The sequence below is a fragment of the Pimephales promelas genome, chromosome 10, assembly GCF_988280905.1.
Source record: "Pimephales promelas chromosome 10, fPimPro1.hap1.1, whole genome shotgun sequence".
Lineage (NCBI taxonomy): Eukaryota > Metazoa > Chordata > Actinopteri > Cypriniformes > Leuciscidae > Pimephales > Pimephales promelas.
Window position 1 is genome coordinate 8,638,697 of NC_142778.1, and position 21,164 is coordinate 8,659,860.

A 21,164-nucleotide genomic window follows, 5' to 3' on the forward strand; every position below is an offset into this window, starting at 1 on the left:
ATCAAATAAACTGAAATTTAATTTTATAAAAGTATAATCTGAATGATTTGAATGTCTTGTTGATGAAGTAAGACTTGACTTGGCTTTTGGGAACATGTATTTTAAGGCGTTGCATACGTTTTGAAAAATTACAACTTTTAACTGTGTGATTTCTGTTTCTTTAGGCATATGGCTCTGGCTGTGATATCGTGATCCTCGCAAGTGATTTTGAGTGTGTTCAGATTATTCCTGGAGCTCAGAATGGAAACATCCAGGTTGGCTGCGTGGAGTGCTCTCAGCAGCTTGGCCGGGTAAGACCATACTATATTTCTTGATATTATTATTAAACTTTATTAATGCTTATAGAAGACATTTAATCTAAAGCACTGAACAAATGAGGATTTCTATAACAAAAGCAGTCCTTAATGTGCCTGGATTCGGGAATATGATATATTACGATAATGAACATGCACAATATTGTTATCGTGGGCACTTTGAAAAACATTATACGTTTGTGTGTATTGCTTTATTGTATTTAAATGTTCAGGTCTTTTGGTTTCAAGAACAAGTTATTCAACCTGTTATAGTATGACAACATTTATTTTTGCAACTTAATATCGTGATAATAATGTATACCGTGATTAAAGCTTCAGGAATTATTGCAACATGAAAATTTGATACTGTCACATGCCTAAGGGAAAGATTAACATGGGCAGTGCTGCTGTAGAATTCTTTTTGTATTGGAATTACTACTGTACATATTCCTGAAAATAGTCTGAAACATTACAGCATATTCTTAAAAAAATCAAATCCACACATGATGTACAGTATGTGTATACAAAGTTCTAGGCAGAATTTTTTTTCAAATTTATCACAAGTTTAATAGTTGTGGACAAAATAGTTTGGTGTTTCATTCAAAGTTGAATTTTATAATATGTTTGTATTTATTGAATTTTTTGTTGAATAATGAATCTGCATCTGCCATGTAATAGCATGTGAAGCTGACATGGCAAATACACTTAAAATATTCCTCAAATATAAGTATAAAAATAAACTGGTACTGTAAAGAAATACTTTACTGAGTACTGAGTACTGAAAAACTGAGTACACATTACCAGTGATGGTAACAAGAGTAAACGTTTACTAAACCAAAATATCAGGTTTAGTTGATTTGGCCGTATGTTCCCTTGTATTTCAAAATCTGCTAACAAACACGTTAATGGATAATTAGCTGTTTATGTTTTCCTGTATTTTTGAGTGGATTTTGAGTAAATGTTGTGGACTTGTTCATTTAATTGCAGTGTTGTTGTACCAAAGTCCCTTTAAGACAAGTCATTTTCCTCGGCGGCCATCTTTGAAACGCCTCTTGGGATAATATCTCTTTGAATAGGAAAACGTAAAATTCTCCAAAACTGTTCACCAAGCCCATGATTCAGTTTTATATTTGAAATCTCCAATGAAGTCTGTCATTAGCTGTCTCATAAATTTAGTTTCTAAACTCTCGAATCAAGCGCGTCTCAGAACAGGAACTGGAGCTTCTAACGGAAGCTGCAGTGACGCGATAACTTCACCAATCAGCGATTGGCTCTTTTATTTAGAAGGCGGGACTTATTCCGCCATATTATGCGTTACACTTTCTCTCATTCAAAGTAATACGTGTGTACCGTGTTATAAAGTCTTTGGTTGTACATACTGTATATATCAATTGCTGTAATTAAAGGTGAAGTGTACAGTTCTCCAAATGATGTTGCACTTTCACCATCTGTTCTTGGATGGACAAATTAGAGTTCCGCCCCAAACTTGCTTAAGCTAATTACTGGGTCAGGCTGGTACTTAAATAGGTCATATGATGATTTTTTTTTTTATGTTTTTCCTTTAGTGTTTAATGTACAGTATCTGTTTGTGTGTGTATAAGATTTGCAAACTTGCAGTATAAAGCTCATAGTCTACCACAAAGTGATTTATTCCTTCAGACCAGACCATGCTCCAGACCTATTACTTCCTCAAACGTCTATGTCACAATATGAAATATTAGCATAATGCCCATCCTAAAGGCATACACAAAGAAAGAAGGTGAGGCTTCAGTGAGGAGCATTGTTTACATGTTCAGGGAAATCAACTTGCAAATTTTAAACGCTGGAAAAGATGAGAGAAATGTAACAAACTATATAAAATATATATTTGTCATGATGAGTAGACATTTATTGTGGATCTGACATGCCACAACTCACTCCTGACATAGTATGAACATGGATAAATGACTAGGTTTTTGATGTGATTTTTTTTTATCTTTGCTAATGGTGCTTCTGTATAATGGTATTTATTTATTTTTTTTAGATTGCTGCGTCTTACGGAAATACTGTATGTATTTTCGAACCAATTTCTTCCAACCCAAACAAACGTCACAAGGTGAGTTTCCCCTGGAGGACAGTTGATCATAGATCATATGATAATGACAATCACGAAGATTTTAGATATAATGATAATGATGATACCTAAATGTCTTTATAGTAATGACATTTTTTTTTTGTGTAAACATTGATGTAGTTGTTTTTGTTTTTTAAATGAATATTTGTTATTCAGTTGAGCTGATATTATTATATTCTGTTGTGTTTTTAAAGCAACTGAATTACCAATGGCAAAAGACTGGTCAGTTCTTCCTCAGTGCAATAACCTACAATCTTTCCTGGGACCCTCAAGGTTGGTGTAAAATATACACTTTGTTAATGGAGGAATTTTCCATTTGCTTTTGTTTTTTACTCTATTTGGACCCTCTAATTAAATAATACATTTAGAAGATATATTTCTTTGACTTTAGTGCAACCTCTGGATTCATGTTTGAATACGCATCTTAAAGGGATACTCCACTTTTTTTGAAAATAGGCTCATTTTACCACTCCCCCAGAGTTAAACAGTTGGGTTTTACCATTTTCAAATCCATTCAGCCGATTTTCTGATATTTAGAAGAATATGAGTATACAGAGAGTTTTTGGTCTCATTGACTTCCATAGTATATATTTTTTCCTACTATGGAAGTGAATGAGACCAGAAACTGTCTGGTTACTGATATTCTTCTAAATATCAGAAAATCGGCTGAATGGATTCGAAAACGGTAAAACTCGACTGTTTGTAAAATGAGCCTATTTCCAAAAAAAGTGGAGTATCCATTTAAATACTTGATACTTCTATTGAGATTTGAAGTGGTCAAATGGGGCAGACATAATTCCCATTCTTTCATTTGTTGATTTGTTCAATATTGAAAAAATGAGGGGTAAATAGTAATTATACCTGTAACTATTATAGAACGAGAAGGTTTGTCCAAACTTTTGATTGGTGGTGAACAAATATGTATTTGTAATTAATATATCTGTTTGTCGTGTAGGCAATCGTATCTTGGCGGCGACTGAGCGTTTGCAGCTGTGGGCTCCTCCTACTAGTGACATGCTGATAGAGGAAGAGGAATGTCAGATGAATGATGACAGAGCTCATGAGCTCATACTCAGTGATTGGAAGTGTGTCTGGCAGTGCAAGTGAGTGCACCATAACTTAAACACACTTCTGTCTGCATACTAAATCTTTAATGTCACTTGTCTGATTTATTGAACGTTAAAACACATTGATGGATTAATGCATTTAAAAGGGTTACATGATGGAAAAGAATGCTTTTGCTCTTCTTAAATAAGTTTCATGTAATATATAGGCAAACTGTAGGACAGGGTTTTTGTGAGGGGACTGCAGGGGGTTCATAAATTAATGAAAAGCTAATAATTAAGTCATATGCCAATTTAAAATAAATAAATCAATTTTAAAAATAAAAACAATCAAATTAAATCAAGTTAAGGAAGATGGATTTGTTTTTTTGTAACTACATACGTCAGAGAACCATGCACATACAAATGTGTAGAGGTAAATATTTAAAGGTGCCCTAGAATGTTTTTTTTTTATTATTATTTTATAATGTTTCCTGGGTTGCCCTTATAATGTTAGTATGTTTTTTAGATCAAAAAAATAGTCATAATTTAGAAATAAAAGGCATTTTTCCTAGCCTGATTTTAGCCTCTGATTTGAACACTCTGTTTGAAGGGGCGTGTCTGCTGTGTGGCCTCTGCTGTGATTGGCTGACATGCTTGCATATGAAATAGCTATGTATTACATGTGAAACTCTCTCGAATAATTTTACTACAACTATTATACGTTTTTACTATTACAGCTATCGAGATTAACGATTTGTGAGACGTTTTAGAAGTATTTAGATCTATTTCCATTAATGCATTGAGCAGCAGAGGACAGTCTGTGGATCGCGAGGATGAAGATCTTATCATTTCAACGCACTTTTTGCCTTCTCTAATGCTTTCATTAATGCAGACACAATCATGTAAATACAGTAAGAGCTTCATTGTGCAGTGTAACATGCGTCATTGAATTCATAACGAGTTTGGCAAGTGTCCAGATAAACTTGCGCTGTGTGGAAAGATTGTTCTTTGATCGTTTTCTGTATATAATTTATTCACAATTTAAATATGTTTTGTTTTTTTCCCCCATCCTTCTAAAAGAAATGATGTGAAGTTGATATTTTAGTCACTGGCTTGACTTACTGATGCATAAACACTATTGAACGATTTTGAGAGAAAGATTAACTTACCTGTCTGAACTTGAACAACAATTACACAGAAGTTGCTTGGTAAGCTCGATCATCGGTGAAATGTTTGGAAATTTCCAGAGAAAATAAAATTAACCCATTGTTTTTTCAGAGGCTCGGATAAAGGAACTAAAAAAAACTTTTGTGTTCATGTGTACATCCAAACACTGAGCAACTGCCATGCTTCGGCTACCCAGTTCCGCCTGTTATTGAACATGGGCTGGCATATGCAAATGTTTGGAGTCAAACATATTAATGATCCCGACTGTTGCATCACAGTCAATGTTATGTGGAGATTCGCCTTTTTTTAGGGGTGTTTTTCAAAAATGAGATTTAAGTAAGAAGGAGAAAACATTGGTGTTTGAGACTCAATGTATGTCATGTCCTTGTACTGAACTCTTGTTATTTAACTATACCAAAATAAATTCAATTTCACATTCTAGGGCACCTTTAAGGTCAAAGGGGTTCTCGTGCAAAGTCTCTTCCCCTGTCTAAACTTAGAAATCATTGTGATTTGAAAAATCATAACAATTAGCTTATTAGCATTGTGGCTACCTTTACATATCAATACATATTCAGTAACATGGCCAGAGGACATTACTCATTTCATATGTCAAGTGCCTATAGCCAATCATACAATTGATCTATTCTGTCTAATCTATGAAATCATCATTATTGATGTGGTGTGGATTCCGCTATTATCTTAAGAGTTTCAATTAAAAAAAAAACAAACAAACGTATGGTTATAGTCAGGGCCATTGGGAGATGCTGCAAAAAACATGAGACGTGAGTGGAATGATAAAACACGTTCATATGTTTACCGCCCCTGAACATGAACCTGCAGCTATAATGTGGGCCTTCAAAACACACACCAATTTAGAGGGCATTTTAATATTTGCTTTACCATTTGCACAGAAATGTGTGCGTGTGCTTTCAGCTTTATGTTTTTTTTTTGTCTCAGGACTGCAGCTGCCGTTCACATCACTCAATGGTCTCCAGATGGAGAATACTTCGCCACAGCTGGAAAGGTACCACACACACACACTTCATGTATATCATGGTGGACTTCAGTTGTTCTTAAATAATGCTAACTATAATTTTTTAAAACCTAGACCTATCCCTTACATAAACTTTTACCATTATAATTTGTAAAATAAGACATTATTTTGTACATCTATAAAGGCAGAGCCCTATCAGTATTGGGAAGCTAATGTATATTAGCTTTAGCTAATGCTAAAGCTAATCTATGTTATATTGGAAGCTATGGGTACCAACTGGTTAAACTACAATCAGGGTACACATTTAAACTGGTTGTTAGATACAGATGTAGCTGTAGATGTAACTAACTATATTTAAGGTTTTTGAGGGAGCAAAATCTTTCTCATACCAGTATTTATCTGGTATGGAATCCTGGATATCAAGTCAAAAAGATAGATAAATTGTTGACATACAACTACAAAAAATGATGAAATGCCATAATAAACAATGCTGAAACAAGCATTGAACAAAAACTTTTACTAAAAGATACAAAATGTGGCTTGAGTTTTTTTTTTTTTTTTTTTTTTCATTAATACTTGCTAAATGAACTGATTCCCTAAATTGGACTTTGCTAATTGAGATTAACTGAATAAAGAAGAGTGTGACAGGAATAATTCGGAATAATTATGTTTTACTAGGAAAGATACACCATTTTAAAACAGCTGAGCTATTGTAATGCTACTGGAAAATATTAGTGTTAGTGAAAATGTTAGGATGTCTACTTAACGTCATGCTCTCCTCCGGTCATTTTGACTCAAAATTCATTGGAGTGGTACAAGATCTTGTCAGTTTTGTCACACTTGAAATTGGAATACACACACACAAAATGTGTCTGGATTCAGGGAGTTTTTGTGGTAAAAAATAGTAACAAATCTTTCCCTCGTGTTTCAATTTGACCCCCATAGGAATGAATGGGAAATGTGGAAAATGTTTTTTGGGATAAAGTAGACATCCCCACTAGGCACAGTGCAAACAGAGACATACTTATCCCATTAATTTCCATTCCTATCCGTTATATACAATAAATGCTGCAATATTCTATAGAAAAATATGAATTTTCGTATCAATTGGTTGTATTTCATGGTGACGTTACAGCCTAAACGTCACATCTCACATACATTTGTGGATCTCACTAATGTAGTGGACGAATTACTCGCACAGTCACAAAAATCAAGCTGTATGTAGACATCTTTAGTCTGCTGACAATAATTACGTTGTGCAGACTGTCCATCAGCCAGACCCAAAAACAGAAAAAAAGAAATAAGTATCCACAAGTTTCCTACGCCCCATGAGGCCTTGCGTCAAAAGTGGGCGCGACTTCCGGTTGGAAGTAAACAAAGCACGATTTGACATGCTTGACACTCGTTCATTCAACAGTTGACAGTCATTCAAGTTATAGCGATCCAAACTAGCTAACGATGTGGGAACACAACCTCAACGAAATTAAAAAAGGTGAAATAACAGTACCTTTACCCTCCGCAGTAGTTGATTGGGAGTATTATAATAACATTATTAATAATCAATACTCATCAAGGCATGGTGACAGACAGTTGTGCGAGCTGACAAACAATTAAAATAAAAAATACACACTTAATCATTGTGCTTTGGAGTTTATTCAAAATCATAAATGAATGTGCTACTTGAATACATTAACTGGCACATTTGGTATTCTGTCAACACAGGCTTAGATCCTGAGTTTAGGTGCAACATCAGTAGAGAACAGCCAAACACATGCTAAACACAAGTTTATAGAATATTAAGAATTTAAACAAATGTACACAGGAAGATTCGTCGTCTTTTGGGAGGTGATGGAAACTACAGTCGTTGGCAGGAACACTCTGATTTCGTTTTCAGCTTATGTTCAAAACAATCACGTTTAAGCCACTGAACTAGTTTAGTCAGGTTATACATACAACCGCGAACAGCACATGTTGTCCATGACCTCAGTAACGACATCTCTCATAAAGATTTGCGTCTTTAAATAGTAAAATAATTCTCCGAAAAACAGCTAGCCTCTTCGCTAACTAACACACAAAATACCATTGGAATGCTACTTCCGCCGCCTCACCGGAAGTTTCACCCACTTTATTTTTTACAGGAGCGCCCCTCGGAAACTTGTGGATATCTTTGACTTTAATGTTAGTTCGCTGATCCTAATGTTGGTTCGATCGTTACTATGCTACTTGGGTGTCTAAAAATCGCTTTTTTTTTCTCTCTCATTTTCATACCCTCAAGAATAAAAGTAATTTCCATTTATGATGAAAAAAACATTTCTCTCCCGCAGGATGACTGCCTGCTGAAGGTGTGGTATCCCACCACAGGATGGAAGTCTGCAGTGGTGATGCCAGATGTGACTGACAAAAAGGTCTCAACGGTTCATTTCTCATTCGTGTATCTGGCCCATCCACGTACGGTCACAGGCTTCTCCTGGAGGAAAACCAGTAAATACATGCCAAAGTATGTCAAACACACCCACAGACTCCTTCACTGATGCTTGGGTGAAATGGTAATGCTAGCAATGTGTGTAGTAGATACGCAGCTGATTGTTTTTTTTACCATGGTAGATATATTTGTATTAACTGATGTGTAGCTGTACATTTATTGACTATTTTACAATGACTTCAAATGTGGGTAATTCAGTCAGTTGCAGAGTCAGAACTTCTTGTTCTATAATACTAGTTTCTTGAGAATATATTTTTATATATACATACTGTACATATATATATATATATATATATATATATATATATATATATATATGTATATGTGTATATATTAGGGGTGGCAAAGGCCCTACGATACGATATAATCATGACACTTGAGCCACGATACAATATTACATTATTTTAACAATATTACAATATTTTAAACGTTTTGTTTTATGCTGAGTATCGTGATAACATATTGCCATGTATTGCAATTTATTACCTATTTTCATCTGCTAAAATCTGAACGGGATCTAATAAGATAAAGTTTACATTCTGTTCATTTCATATCTTCATTTCAGTCTCCTTCATCCCTTCCTTGTTATATTTAATGTTCTGAGATATTTTTAATAGAAATCAAAAAAAATTCACACTCAATTTCTATGTAATTTTTTTTAAAGAAAAATAGGGTTTTAAGTAGTTTTACAAAGTATGACCATACTAAAACCCTAATGAACGGTGACCGTATTCAGTTATGAAATGTAATTATGTGCTGAATCATATTTATTTTTTTGTTATAGGTAAATACATACATTTGCCATTAACAGCATATAACTTGGATACTAGATGGCGCTATGGAGTTATTTTCAATGTGAAATAACCTAAACAAAAACGTTAGACTAATATTTTTTTAGATAAAATATTGTGATACTAAGCTGTATCATTTTTTTTCACCACCCTGTATTATATTTCATTTAGTTCAGACTCCAGCAAGTACAATATAATGTCTTTCGCTGAGGCATTGTACATTTAGTAGTGCAGGAAACACACTGCTGAGATTTTAGTTGCCACCCACTCTTAACTCACACTGTGAATTCCACCCGTGAGTGTGCTTTTCTCATTGTGTGTGTGTATGTCGCAGGGGCTCTGTGTGTAACGTGCTGCTGACGTCCTGTGCGGATGGCATCTGTCGTCTGTGGAGTGAGACCCTCTTGCCTGAGGACAGTCTGTTGGGGGGACAGATCTCAGAGAACAGCACCAGTATCAGCAGCACTCTGCCAAACGTCGCTCAGAAAGACAAGATACAGCACGCTCTGGAGGTCAGCATGCAGAAATGCACATGCTCAAACAACACATACACATGTCGATGCATAATACACTCTTGGCATGTTAGCTGGTTTACTTGTTAATGAACTACTCCTTGCTGATTATATGCACACGCCACATCTGCAATTTGGTAAAATATTCACATTGTTGATTGGGTTTGCATTCTTAATGCATCAAATCATATCTGCTTTATATTGCTGTTAGTCAGAAGTATTGATCTCCTCCTCCTAAACAGTTGTCATCTTCAGTAGGATGTGTGAAAACTCTACACTTTTGTCTCCATGTAAACCAAACACTGACAATCAGTACATGTTGTGTCCTAAATATTTTGTTGCTGCCAAGATCTGATGATTTTTTTTTAAAGGGATAGTTTACCCAAAAATTAGGGCTGGGTAATAAATATTGATTTCTCGATATTAATCGATTCTCATTTTTTTCTTAAGTCTCAAGAATCGATTAGTCATCCTGTTTCATTTGAATGAATGGAACATTGTATCGCGGCTGCGCACATTCAAAAAATCGCAATAATCTTTGTCCTTTGTTACCATTGATATGAAACAAAGTCTCAATTTTCAAATTACGTCCATTTTCTTTAGAAATTCAAAAACATAAATAGCGTTTTGGTGCTGTGGCGTGAGATCGCTATGGCGCAGCTCTAGAGAAGCAGCGCTGATCTCACTTCCGGGTTAATAATACCAGTCACAGCGCGAAATAAACATGAATGAGCATCTGAAAGTGTGTTAAAAGATAGAGTACAACTTATCGAAATCCATATCATGTCACATTGATTCGCTCAATCAGCGTTTCAACCGTGGAAAGACGTCAGTTAAACAGCTTGTAATCAATGTCTTGTCATGTATCGTCATATTTACCTCAGAAGACCCACATCAACTCGTTAGTCTGATAGAAAAAAATAACTCTAGAGAGGAGCATTTTGCTAAATATATACACTATATTACATATGCATTATAATCTTAATGTTCTTCAATATTTAATGCATATTTTAAGAAATCTGGCAAGTTTTTATGACAGCCACCATTTAAATGTTTATATTTCATATAATCTTCTTATTATAAAAATAAATAAAAGTGTAATTTAAGTGATTCATTCATTATTACCTTCATATTAGGCTAATGAAGCCTAGTAGGCTACAACTAGTCTCCCATAGTTTACAGCATTAGTTAAGAGATTTAATTCCCTTGAGAAAAATTGCCATTTATTGTAACTGATATCCAAAATAATCGATATTGAATCGAATCGAATCGTAATCGAAATCGAATCGAATTGAAAGCTTGTGAATCGAAATCGAATCGAATTGTGAAATTTGTCTCAATACCCAGCCCTACTAAAAATCTAGATTCTGTCATCGTTTTCTCACCCTCACGTTTGGACAAATTCATATTACTTGTGATTTTAGGTTGATAGTAATTTCAAACTACCTGGCTTCAAATTGTTTCGAAACAAAGTTTTCTCTGAATTTTAGTCTGCTCTTCACACACATATATCAAATTACAGACTTGACTTTATAAAACGTGGAATACAGTATAATCCATGAATTATATGCATACTATTATTGTGCTTTTCTTGTCCTTAAAGGGATAGTTCACTTTGAAAAACATTTTTGATATGTTTTAGCTTACCTCAAGGACATCCAAGATGTAAGATGATCCAAGATGCATCAAAGTGAACTATCCCTTTAAGTTAATGTTAATTATGTTATCGTAACATAAAATTGCCTTAGAAGAAAAATAAATAATCTGGTCTTGGAACAACTTGAATATGAGGAAAAATGATGAAACTTTTAGTTTTAAGTGAAATACTGTGCAATAATTTAATGTTAGGTGCTTGAGAGTTTGTGACGCCTTTAATGTATTTGAATTAATATTGCATCTTCAACACACACACACATCTCCATGTGCCATCTGTTGACCCAGATGGAATCTGCATTTATTTTCTGCACTTATTTTGTGAGGAAATCTTCAGAATGAATTTAATCACACATGATGTGTTTACTGGAGCTGAGAATATTCCTAATTTTATTTAGGCCTGCTGTACGTGAATTGTGAAATATTCTCTGTCTCCATTCAGTCTATCCACCACCTCAAGCACCTGCGCAGGGGCCGCAGGAGATCGTCCGCCCTGGTGGCCCACACTGAGCTGCTGCCCAGCCAGCTTGGGTCCCACGAAACCCACCGCCACATCTCGCACCACGCCAATGCCCTCTGCCACTTCCACATCTCTGCCAGCATCAATCCCAACACAGGTGCACATACACACACACACACATACTTGGGCATGTATTCATGGTTTATGAAGACAAATTGTGTATAATTGCATGGAGATTACAGGGTAAACATGGTTTATGATGGTTTATATATATATATATATATATATAATCTTAAAAAAAACAAAAAAAAAAACGTTTGCATACAAACTTTGACAACCCTGCCAATGTTTTCACTGGCCAAACCACAAAAGTAGGCCTATTTGTTTGTTGTTTTTGACCCATTTTACTTAATAAGGTTATGACACCACAAACTACTTGCCTAATTAGCCTACTAGCCTTACAGATTTCAAATATTGTTAAAAACAAGTCAGTAATAAAATAAGAACAAATAATCAAATTATGAGCAATAGCACAAATAAATGCAGATGAAACAGTTTTTTCTCAGGTACAGAAATTGAATAAAGTAATCAAATGTAAAATAACACTGCATAGTCTTCACTGAATAATGAAATATTGATAAATAAAGTTATGAAAGTTATTCAGTAAAGTCTTTTGTTGTTTGATTAACATTAATGACATGGGAGGCAGCAGGTTCATTATGCTGCTGTCCCTTTAAGACTGAATGCACGGATCCAATATACGGACACACAGGTTTTATTTCTCATACATTCACTTATATACGTGTGTACATTTTTACTGTGCTTTGACATAAATTTATGTCAATATGTCCGTTCAAGCGCAAGAAGAAGAGAACTTCTGAGATGTAGCTTTTTGGGAGTACCGAATTGAGGTCGCATTCGTCATCTTGCACTTAAATATTAAAAATTGGCAAGGCTTAAAAATATGTGCAAATCATAAACTAAAATGCATTTTATTTACTAAAAACAAATAATAATCAGAAGGCAGAAGGCATGTGGTAGATTGAATACACGAGTTTTGTTCAGTAACATTTTAATCATGTTGATAACTTGGATGCCTTAATTTTGCTCATCAAATATGAAAGAGTAAACGTTTTATAGGCTTTATAAAAAAAAAACATATTAACGTTAATTTATTCTTTCATTTATTGAAAATAAAAAACACACAAATGGAGAGCAGCTGATCTTTTTCTTTTAGATATCCCTGCAGCGCTGGCAGGATCGGGCCTGTTCTCCGAGGATGTCAGCGGAGGGTTTGTGGTTCACTGGCTGAATAATAAAGATCTGAGCTTCACCACCTCTATGGACCTTTTCATGCAGCAGCTGCGCAAACTCTCCGAGCAGCATCTGGAACAAGCCACTGAGGACTTTGAGCAGGAGGGGGCTCCCAAGTTTGACTTCGGTACTGCCTTCTTATGAATAAACCCTTTAGCATATAGATTAGCCTTAAGCTAACAGACGTCGGCTAAATTTATGGGGTTTTTAACCATAGCTTTGTTACTTTTGCATATTTATATTGTGTTATGTGATCTTTGTGTCTTTTGTTAGATCTGGATGAGATGTCTGATAAGGGTTCGTCTGAACATGAGGAGGGAGATCAGGAGGGAAGCACCAAGGCCTCTTCTCCAGGTTCAAGCAGCAGTGTTCCTCTGCCCTCCGTTTTGCTGGAACGGAAGCTGGAGACTCTCATTCTGGAGTGGAACAAGAGTCCAGACATGCTCTTCACCATTCACCCACACGACGGATCCTTCCTCGTCTGGCACGTCAAGTACCTGGATGAGTTCATACCTGGCATCTTCAGACAGGTTCAGGTAAGACACTCATGTTTATAACTAGAGATGCATAAAAAAAAAATAATAATAATAATATATATATATATATATATATACAGTATATATATATATATATATATATATATATAATTTTTTTTTTACCAAAACTGAAATTTTAAATATTTAATAAAAAATTAAAATTTAATAAATCACATTTATTTTATAATCAACACTTTTTAGTGATATAATTGTTTCTACTTTTGAAATATAACTACTGTAGTGATACAGCATTCGTTCACGCCACATTAAAGAGTGTCAAGACAACATTTATTGTTATTAATTTGGACAGAATTGTGAATGCTCAGACTTTTTCATATTCATGTATTTGTTTAATAATAGGGTCCAAACCTTATTGTATTTATCGGATGGTAGGTGTGCATGAAATAATGTTTAAAGACTGTTTGTTCATGTATAAACTGAGAACAGCATAGACTAAAAGATCTTGTTTCATCGAAATGAACGAAATAGACACTGACAGTCAAAACGTGCCAGTGGAAAAGTGTTAATCAAATGTCACTGTTTCTGTCAATGATTTCGGTCCTCCCAAAATGTTGGTGCATTACTAGTTATGTCACCTCGACCATGAGCTCATTAGCTAATAAGGTTTGAAATGAACTTTTTCACCCAATGTGCCAATTGAGACTGGGCATGACATCATGCGCGTTCATGGCAAGCTCGCCTGGCTATGTCTGGCAGATTTGTGTATTCGCCACCATTCTCCGTATCAGAGAAGACAACTCGAGCGACACAACTTTAGTCAACTTTCCACAAAAGTAGAAGATTGATTCAAAGAGACCGGCTTGTAGTTCATTCTAAACCCCAACGCAAACTCCACATAAGACAAAAAAAATACAACTTCTGTCTAGTGCCAGGCGTCGGAGTAAGACGAGAGTCAACATCGGAAAGCTTTCAACAAATGGAGAGATCTCCGGTCTGCTCTAGGGCTCAATGGGATCCTATACAATGTAATAACTTATAGCAAGCAAGCAAGCAACCAATATTTATTTATAGAGCACTTTAAAATCCAAAAAAATGGACACAAAGTGCTGTACAGTAAAACAATACATACATAAAAGCCATACACATCCATACAATGAAACAATAAAATCAATATAACCAAACCTGGATTATCAGTTTCATGAATGACATGTACAGTAAAACAATACATACATAAAAAGCCCTACACAACCATAGAATAAAACAATAAAATCAATACAACCAAACCTGGATTATCAGTTTCACTTATTAAAAGCCAAAGAATAAAGATAGGTTTTATAAAGAGACTTAAAAACAGACAATGATGATGCCTGTATAATGTTCAAAGGTAGATCGTTCCACAATTTCGGAGCTGCTACAGCAAAAGCACTGTCCCCTTTTAGCTTGCGCTTTGTTTTAGGCACATTTAGGAGCAGTTGGTGAGCTGACCTGAGTGAACGAGTGGGCCTATGGGGTGTAGCAGCTTATATTGTTCATGAACATGTTTCCATAAAGATACAATCATAAGTGGATACAGTAAGCACATAAAACAGTAGATTGGAGATAGTAAACATGGAGATTTAGGGAGTTTTCTACCACCCCCGTTTCCCCCTCACACACACACACACACACACACAAAGATAAGTGTGTAATTTACTCAGATGCCTTTCCTTTCATATATTTTAAATGACTTGCAGATTTATACATGTATTACCTCATTATGACTGTAACAAAAGATGTGTGCGGCTGATGCTCCTTTGGTTATGATGAACGGACACACCTCTGGTTGCAGTTTCGCTTGTCGCCAGAGGGGGCAAAAAAAAACAAACATATATATATATATATATATATATATATATATATATATATATATGCTGTATGTATTACAATTTTGGATTTCATACATTCATTACGTATTCAAACAAAATCCTCCCCTCCTCATTCATTCTCATCTTTTTTTCTTTTTTTTAACAAAAATGTTTTTGGTGGACCGATCAATACAGTACAAATAACATATAGGATATTCTGGATAGGATATTCTATTAACATACGTTTTTCTGTAAACTTTTTTAATAAAAAACGTTCTTTTTTTTTCTGTAATACTTTTTTAATATGCGCCAGTACTTCAATGCAAGTAAACAAGCGTGTTATTATCTGTTGCTTATTGACGTGTGTGTTCAAGCCAGTAAACCAAGTCAATGCAATACGCTGCATTTAATATATCACGTTGACTCACATGTTGCGTATTTGCGCTAAATCTGACATACTTCCCCAGCAAAGTGAGTAAACATAGTAACGCGCCAAATTGGCTAGTCATTTGACAGTGTTACCCGCCAAACTTAATTTTTACCTGCATTTGGCGGGTTGGCGGGTGTTCATTTCAAAACCCTGGTTATAATGAATTCATATATTACATGTGCTTATCCAAAGTAAATATTTTTTTCCCACTGCAAATCTTCATACCTTGTCAATATATAATAATAAAAAAAGATTTTCAATTAGTATGAGGTGTGGTGTCAATAAGTATTATTCATAAATATCAGCCACACTTACTAGGTGTTGATAACTCGAATTATTACCCTGATAAACTAAATAAAATCATTCCATTTTCTCTTTCAGGTGTCGTTCTCCTCTCGTATCCCAGTGGCGTTCCCCACGGGTGATGCTAACTCCCTCAGTAAGAACATCATGATGTACGCATGTACGTTTATGGATCAAGAGAGCTGCAGTGCTCTGGAGGAGAAGCGAAGTGAGCGGCGGGTTCCTCAGAGCGCCTCTGCGTCTGCGGGGCTAGGCGGTCTCGGACACTCTCTTGCTGCCGTCATCGGCCCTGCCGTCATGATGGTGTCCAAACACGTAGATGGCTCACTCAACCAATGGGCTGTGACCTTTGCAGAGAAGTCTGCCTTTTCAAACGTCCTCACAGTTTCGCACAAGTTCCGTTACTGCGGACACCGTTTCCATCTCAATGATTTGGCTTGTCACACGGTCCTCCCTTTGCTGTTAACATCATCACATCACAATGCACTGTTAACTCCGTCCTCTGGAAGTATTGATGGAGATCTGATTGGGGACGTGCCTCTACAACAACCCACGAGGCCAATGAGAGGCGTTCCTCGTAAACAACTGCGAAATGCAGCCACGCGTACGTTCCACGACCCGAACGCTATCTATAGTGAGCTGATCCTCTGGAGAGTTGATCACATTGGCCCTCTGTCCTGCACTGGGGGGGTGTCCGAGCTGGCACGAATCAACTCTCTCCACACATCCGCATTCTCCAATGTGGCCTGGCTGCCAACACTTATCCCTAGCTCAGTGCTCGGTGAGTGTAACACTACAGCTGCTTTTATACCAACCTCCAAATCTCATAATCAAAGTTTTGTTTGGTATACGTTACTGTTGCTCTTAGGGAGTGATTACTGAGACCCCTAAACTTTGATATGTATCTTCATAGTGCCTTGGGCATTAATGTTATCTAAAGATGTAATTGTTTATGTAAATGATCAGAGCTATCGATTTTCTTCTGACAAATGATAAAGCAGAATTCCCTAACTCTCATAACTGCTTAGTAGCACCCAAATAACCGCATAAGCAATTCCCTGAACACCATAGACACTGCCTTCCTTAGCCACTAAACAAATCACCATGACAACAGCATAGCAACCACCAGAAACTGTGTAGAAATGCCATTGCCACTATAACACCATAGCAACACCCTAGAAACTACCTGACAATGCCCCATCATCTGCCGAGAACTCCCTGATCTACCTAGCTAGAGTATGCCATATCAACTAAAATTAACTGCCTAGCAACCACCCAGAGCGCCATAGAAACTACCTAGCAATGTCATAGCAAACACCCATTAACTGTCTAGCAATTAGTGCCAGACCGATTTATCGGCAGGCCGATATTACGCATTTTCCAAACTATCAGTATCGGCAGTTATAATGGCCTATAAATTAATATTTCAAAAATAAAATAAAAACGGACGAAACACGCTTCAACCATGTCATGAGTGTTGGAGTTGTATAGTTTGTCCACCAGAGGGCACTCTACACCGTCCCTGTTGGCAACACTCGAACCAGTTAGTTCTCTCCTGTGACGCATCATCTCTCCTTGGCCTGTTATATTGAAAATGTATGTTTTACAATTTGCAGTATGACGTTATCCATTGCTAAATTTTGGCTAACCACAAAGCTAGCTAATGCCACTATCATCAGTGGAAGACCGCTAACGTTAACATTAATGAGCTTGGAAAGCACAACAAACTTTTTCTGCCTAAATAAAGTAATGATTACTGTATTTATAATTAGTGTATTTCTAGTGACAGTCCCTGCATTGTAAAGTGTAAGTTAGGCCCCGTCCACACTACTGCGTTTTCGTTTGAAAAAGGAGAATTAAAACGGATACGATCTCCGTCCACACCAGCGTTTTATCTGCATATTAGAAACGATCTCAGTCCACATTATAACGACTGAAAACGCGGATCACGTGACCATTCACCAACACTGAGCATGCGCGTGCCGGTGTAAACAGTGAATGACGAATCAGGGATGGATACGTCATGACTGATAACACCCAATCATAGAGCCAAGCGTCAGCCTCTGCGTCAGCGTTTCTAAACTCCTCCGTTTTGTCTCGTCCACACTAAGGCCCCGTCCACACTACTGCGTTTTCGTTTTAAAACGGAGACCTTTTGCTACGTTTGCACCTCCCGTCCACACTAAAACGGGAAAAACGAAGACCTAAAACGGAGAAGTTTAGATACGCTGCAGCTGCGTTTTGCGTTTTTAATTTCCGGAGAGCGTTTTAGTGTGGACGAGACAAAACGAAGGAGTTTAGAAACGCTGACGCAGAGACTGACGCTTGGCGCTATGATTGGGTGTTATCAGTCATGACGTATCCTTCCCTGATTCGTCATTCACTGTTTACACCGGCACGCGCATGCCCAGTGTTGGTGAATGGTCACGTGATTGTCGTTTTAATGTGGACAGAGATTGTTTCTAATACGCAGATAAACGCTGGTGTGGACGGAGATTGGACGGTATTCGTTTTAATTCTCCGTTTTTAAACGAAAACGCAGTAGTGTGGACGGGGCCTAAAACGCCCTCCGGAGATTCAAAACGCAAAACGCAGCTGCAGCGTTTCTAAACTTCTCCGTTTTAGGTCTGTTTTTCCTGTTTTAGTGTGGACGGGAGGTGCAAACGTAGCAAAAGGTCTCCGTTTTTAAACGAAAACGCAGTAGTGTGGACGGGGAGTGAACATTTAGACAGAGAACAAGTATCAAGCGTATCTTGTGCTAATGTTAGGGAAATCTGTTAATGTTTTGTTGCCTCGTTTCTGTGTAAAATAAATATATACTGTATATATATCAGCCGATATATCGTAATAACGGATTTTAAAATATTTGTATCGGTATCAGCCTTCAAAATCCTTTATTGGTCGGAATATACTAGCAATGCCCTAGCAACCACCCATAACACCTTAAAAACCACCTAACAAAAACCCAACAACCACCCAAAACACCACTAGCAGTGCTCTAGCAGCTGCCCAGAAACTAAGTAGTATTGCCATTTCATCCATTTAAAAAGTTGTTATTAATTGCATTGCTGCAATAAAAATGTTTGTGTTTACAACAGGTACGTACTGTAACTCGGCAAGTGCGTGCTTTGTGGCGTCTGATGGTAAAAACCTGCGTCTGTATCAGGCTGTGGTGGATGCCCGCAAACTACTGGATGAACTCTCTGACCCAGAGACCTCTGTAAGAGCTTCTAAGACAAGATTTGATCAAAATAATGTGCTTATCTGCCAAGTAATGCATAATAAATGTAATTTGAGTTGATCTGATTGTTATTTCTGATGTTTGGTTTTGTGTTTAGAAACTGGTGGGTGAGGTGTTCAACATTGTGAGTCAGCAGTCCACTGCCCGACCCGGCTGCATCATCGAGCTGGATGTCATTACCAACCAGGTGGGGTCTACATCTGTTTTCTGTTTGTAAGATCGACATTGTATAACTAATTTGTTACTATTCGAAAATGACATGTTGTGTGTTTTGCCGTTTCCTAGTGTGGCTCAAACACTCAGCTGCTCCACGTATTCCATGAGGATTTTATTTTAGGATACAAACCGCATGAAAACATTCCAGATTTCAACATTAATAGCTTTCCCTCTGCAGAAGGTACAAAAAACATTCTTTAGCTTTTGAAGTCTGATTTCGACAGAATATTTAATTTGGGTTATCTTTGTTGTAGAGTACCAGCCCCCTCCGTTCTCAGAGAAGTTCTTCCTGGTGGTGATCGAGAAGGATGCGAATCGGAACTCAGTATTACAGATGTGGCATCTTCATCTGCGCTCGGTGCAGGCTTGTGTTGGTGCGTGTGGTGTAGGTTATTTATGAAATGACGACACCTCTGTGAGCAGACAGCTTATGTGAAGGGAGTCTCATGAATGGAGAACTCATACTTCCTCTAATGACTAATTTCCTTTTCAGAGATGGAAATTGTTTACAAGGAAATGATGCCTTAATTAACCCATTGCACATGAATAATGTACATGTATTGTGCTTTACTGTGTGTATATATAGCTTTCTGTCTCTAATTTTCACTTTTCACTCTTATCTGAAATGCATTCAATATATCATGTGTTTTGAAAATTGGTGTTATTATTAATTGTGGTGACATTTTATAGTTTTTTGTGTGTTTGTGTCCTTACAGAAGAGCCAGTAAATGACCACGTTTTCCAAAACCAGCTGACGGTTCCTTTGAGTCAGAGCAATGCTGACTCATCTCCTGATATCACTCCGGGTCATAGTCCGCTGCCTCGGTCCTCCTCTTCCGCCAACTTGCAGTCAGCCAGCAAACTCATCCTGAGCTCTAAACTAGTCTACAGTCAGCGGCTAGACCTGCCGTCAGGGGTGGAGCTTATCAGAGCCACACCCTCTGCTGGTATGATCATATATTCATTGTTACAGCCTAGAATTGAGTTAGGTTTATTGATGCCATTGTATAAATGTCCTATTCAGAGATATATGGTAATATGGGGGGGAGGGGGGGGGGGGGTATCACGATAAAGTGAATAAGTACCCTTGTGTAGAATAAAAAGTTTTCTCTCACTATGTTTTCATCTCAAGTAACAATATACATTATTTAAAAAAACAAAACATAATAGTATTAATAATTTATTTAGGGGTGCAACATTTGAAAATTTACTTATTCCTCTTTTAACATCATGAAGTCTTTGTTTAATATTTACTGGGACCTGCCGATTATACCTGACATTTTTATATCCAATGTATGTGTTGGAACAACTAAAGAGAGTAAATTAATGTTCAGTTCCGATCAATCATTTAAAATATTTAATGTAAAACAATATACTTTCCATTCAAAAACTTGTGGACCATTAAAGCTGCACTGTGTGATTTTTACCCCCATCTAGCGGTGAAAAGGTATATGACCATCCAGTGAATATTAGTTTCTGTTCCTCTCAATTCCGATTTCGTTTTAACTCCTACGGTGGCCAATGTAGTCCAAGATTAACATGGCTTCCAGTTCGACCTCGTCCATGAGTGTTAACTCAAACGTAAACGCGAAAGGCAAAGCTTGAATTAACGGGTATGTCCCTCTTTGGCTAATGTACTTTCAAGATGGAGGGGCAACATGGCGACCGATATGTATTTTCAATGGCTTATTATACACTCACGAGAATGCTTTATTACTTGAACGAAGTAAATATACATTAATGAGCACATATATTTTTGAAAGAACTAAGTGTTTTTAGCTAAGAATAAACCTAAACGAGTTACA

At 36.7% G+C, this 21,164-nt stretch overlaps 1 protein-coding gene across 6 annotated transcripts in view; it reads left to right on the top strand.

Annotated features, from left to right (window-relative positions):
- The window catches only part of dmxl2 (Dmx like 2), a 91,271-nt gene that overhangs the window by 14,123 nt on the left and 55,984 nt on the right, over positions 1-21,164 (top strand). For all 6 annotated transcript variants that reach the window (XM_039681919.2, XM_039681922.2, XM_039681921.2 and 3 more), the window contains exons 2-17: positions 165-290; positions 2,317-2,388; positions 2,601-2,679; positions 3,362-3,509; positions 5,580-5,646; positions 7,941-8,113; positions 9,224-9,401; positions 11,497-11,671; positions 12,752-12,955; positions 13,102-13,364; positions 15,981-16,683; positions 19,001-19,122; positions 19,241-19,330; positions 19,429-19,540; positions 19,614-19,733; positions 20,076-20,306. In XM_039681919.2, the coding sequence (XP_039537853.2) occupies positions 165-290; positions 2,317-2,388; positions 2,601-2,679; positions 3,362-3,509; positions 5,580-5,646; positions 7,941-8,113; positions 9,224-9,401; positions 11,497-11,671; positions 12,752-12,955; positions 13,102-13,364; positions 15,981-16,683; positions 19,001-19,122; positions 19,241-19,330; positions 19,429-19,540; positions 19,614-19,733; positions 20,076-20,306 (2,863 nt within the window). The remainder of the gene's footprint in view (positions 1-164; positions 291-2,316; positions 2,389-2,600; positions 2,680-3,361; positions 3,510-5,579; positions 5,647-7,940; positions 8,114-9,223; positions 9,402-11,496; positions 11,672-12,751; positions 12,956-13,101; positions 13,365-15,980; positions 16,684-19,000; positions 19,123-19,240; positions 19,331-19,428; positions 19,541-19,613; positions 19,734-20,075; positions 20,307-21,164) is intronic.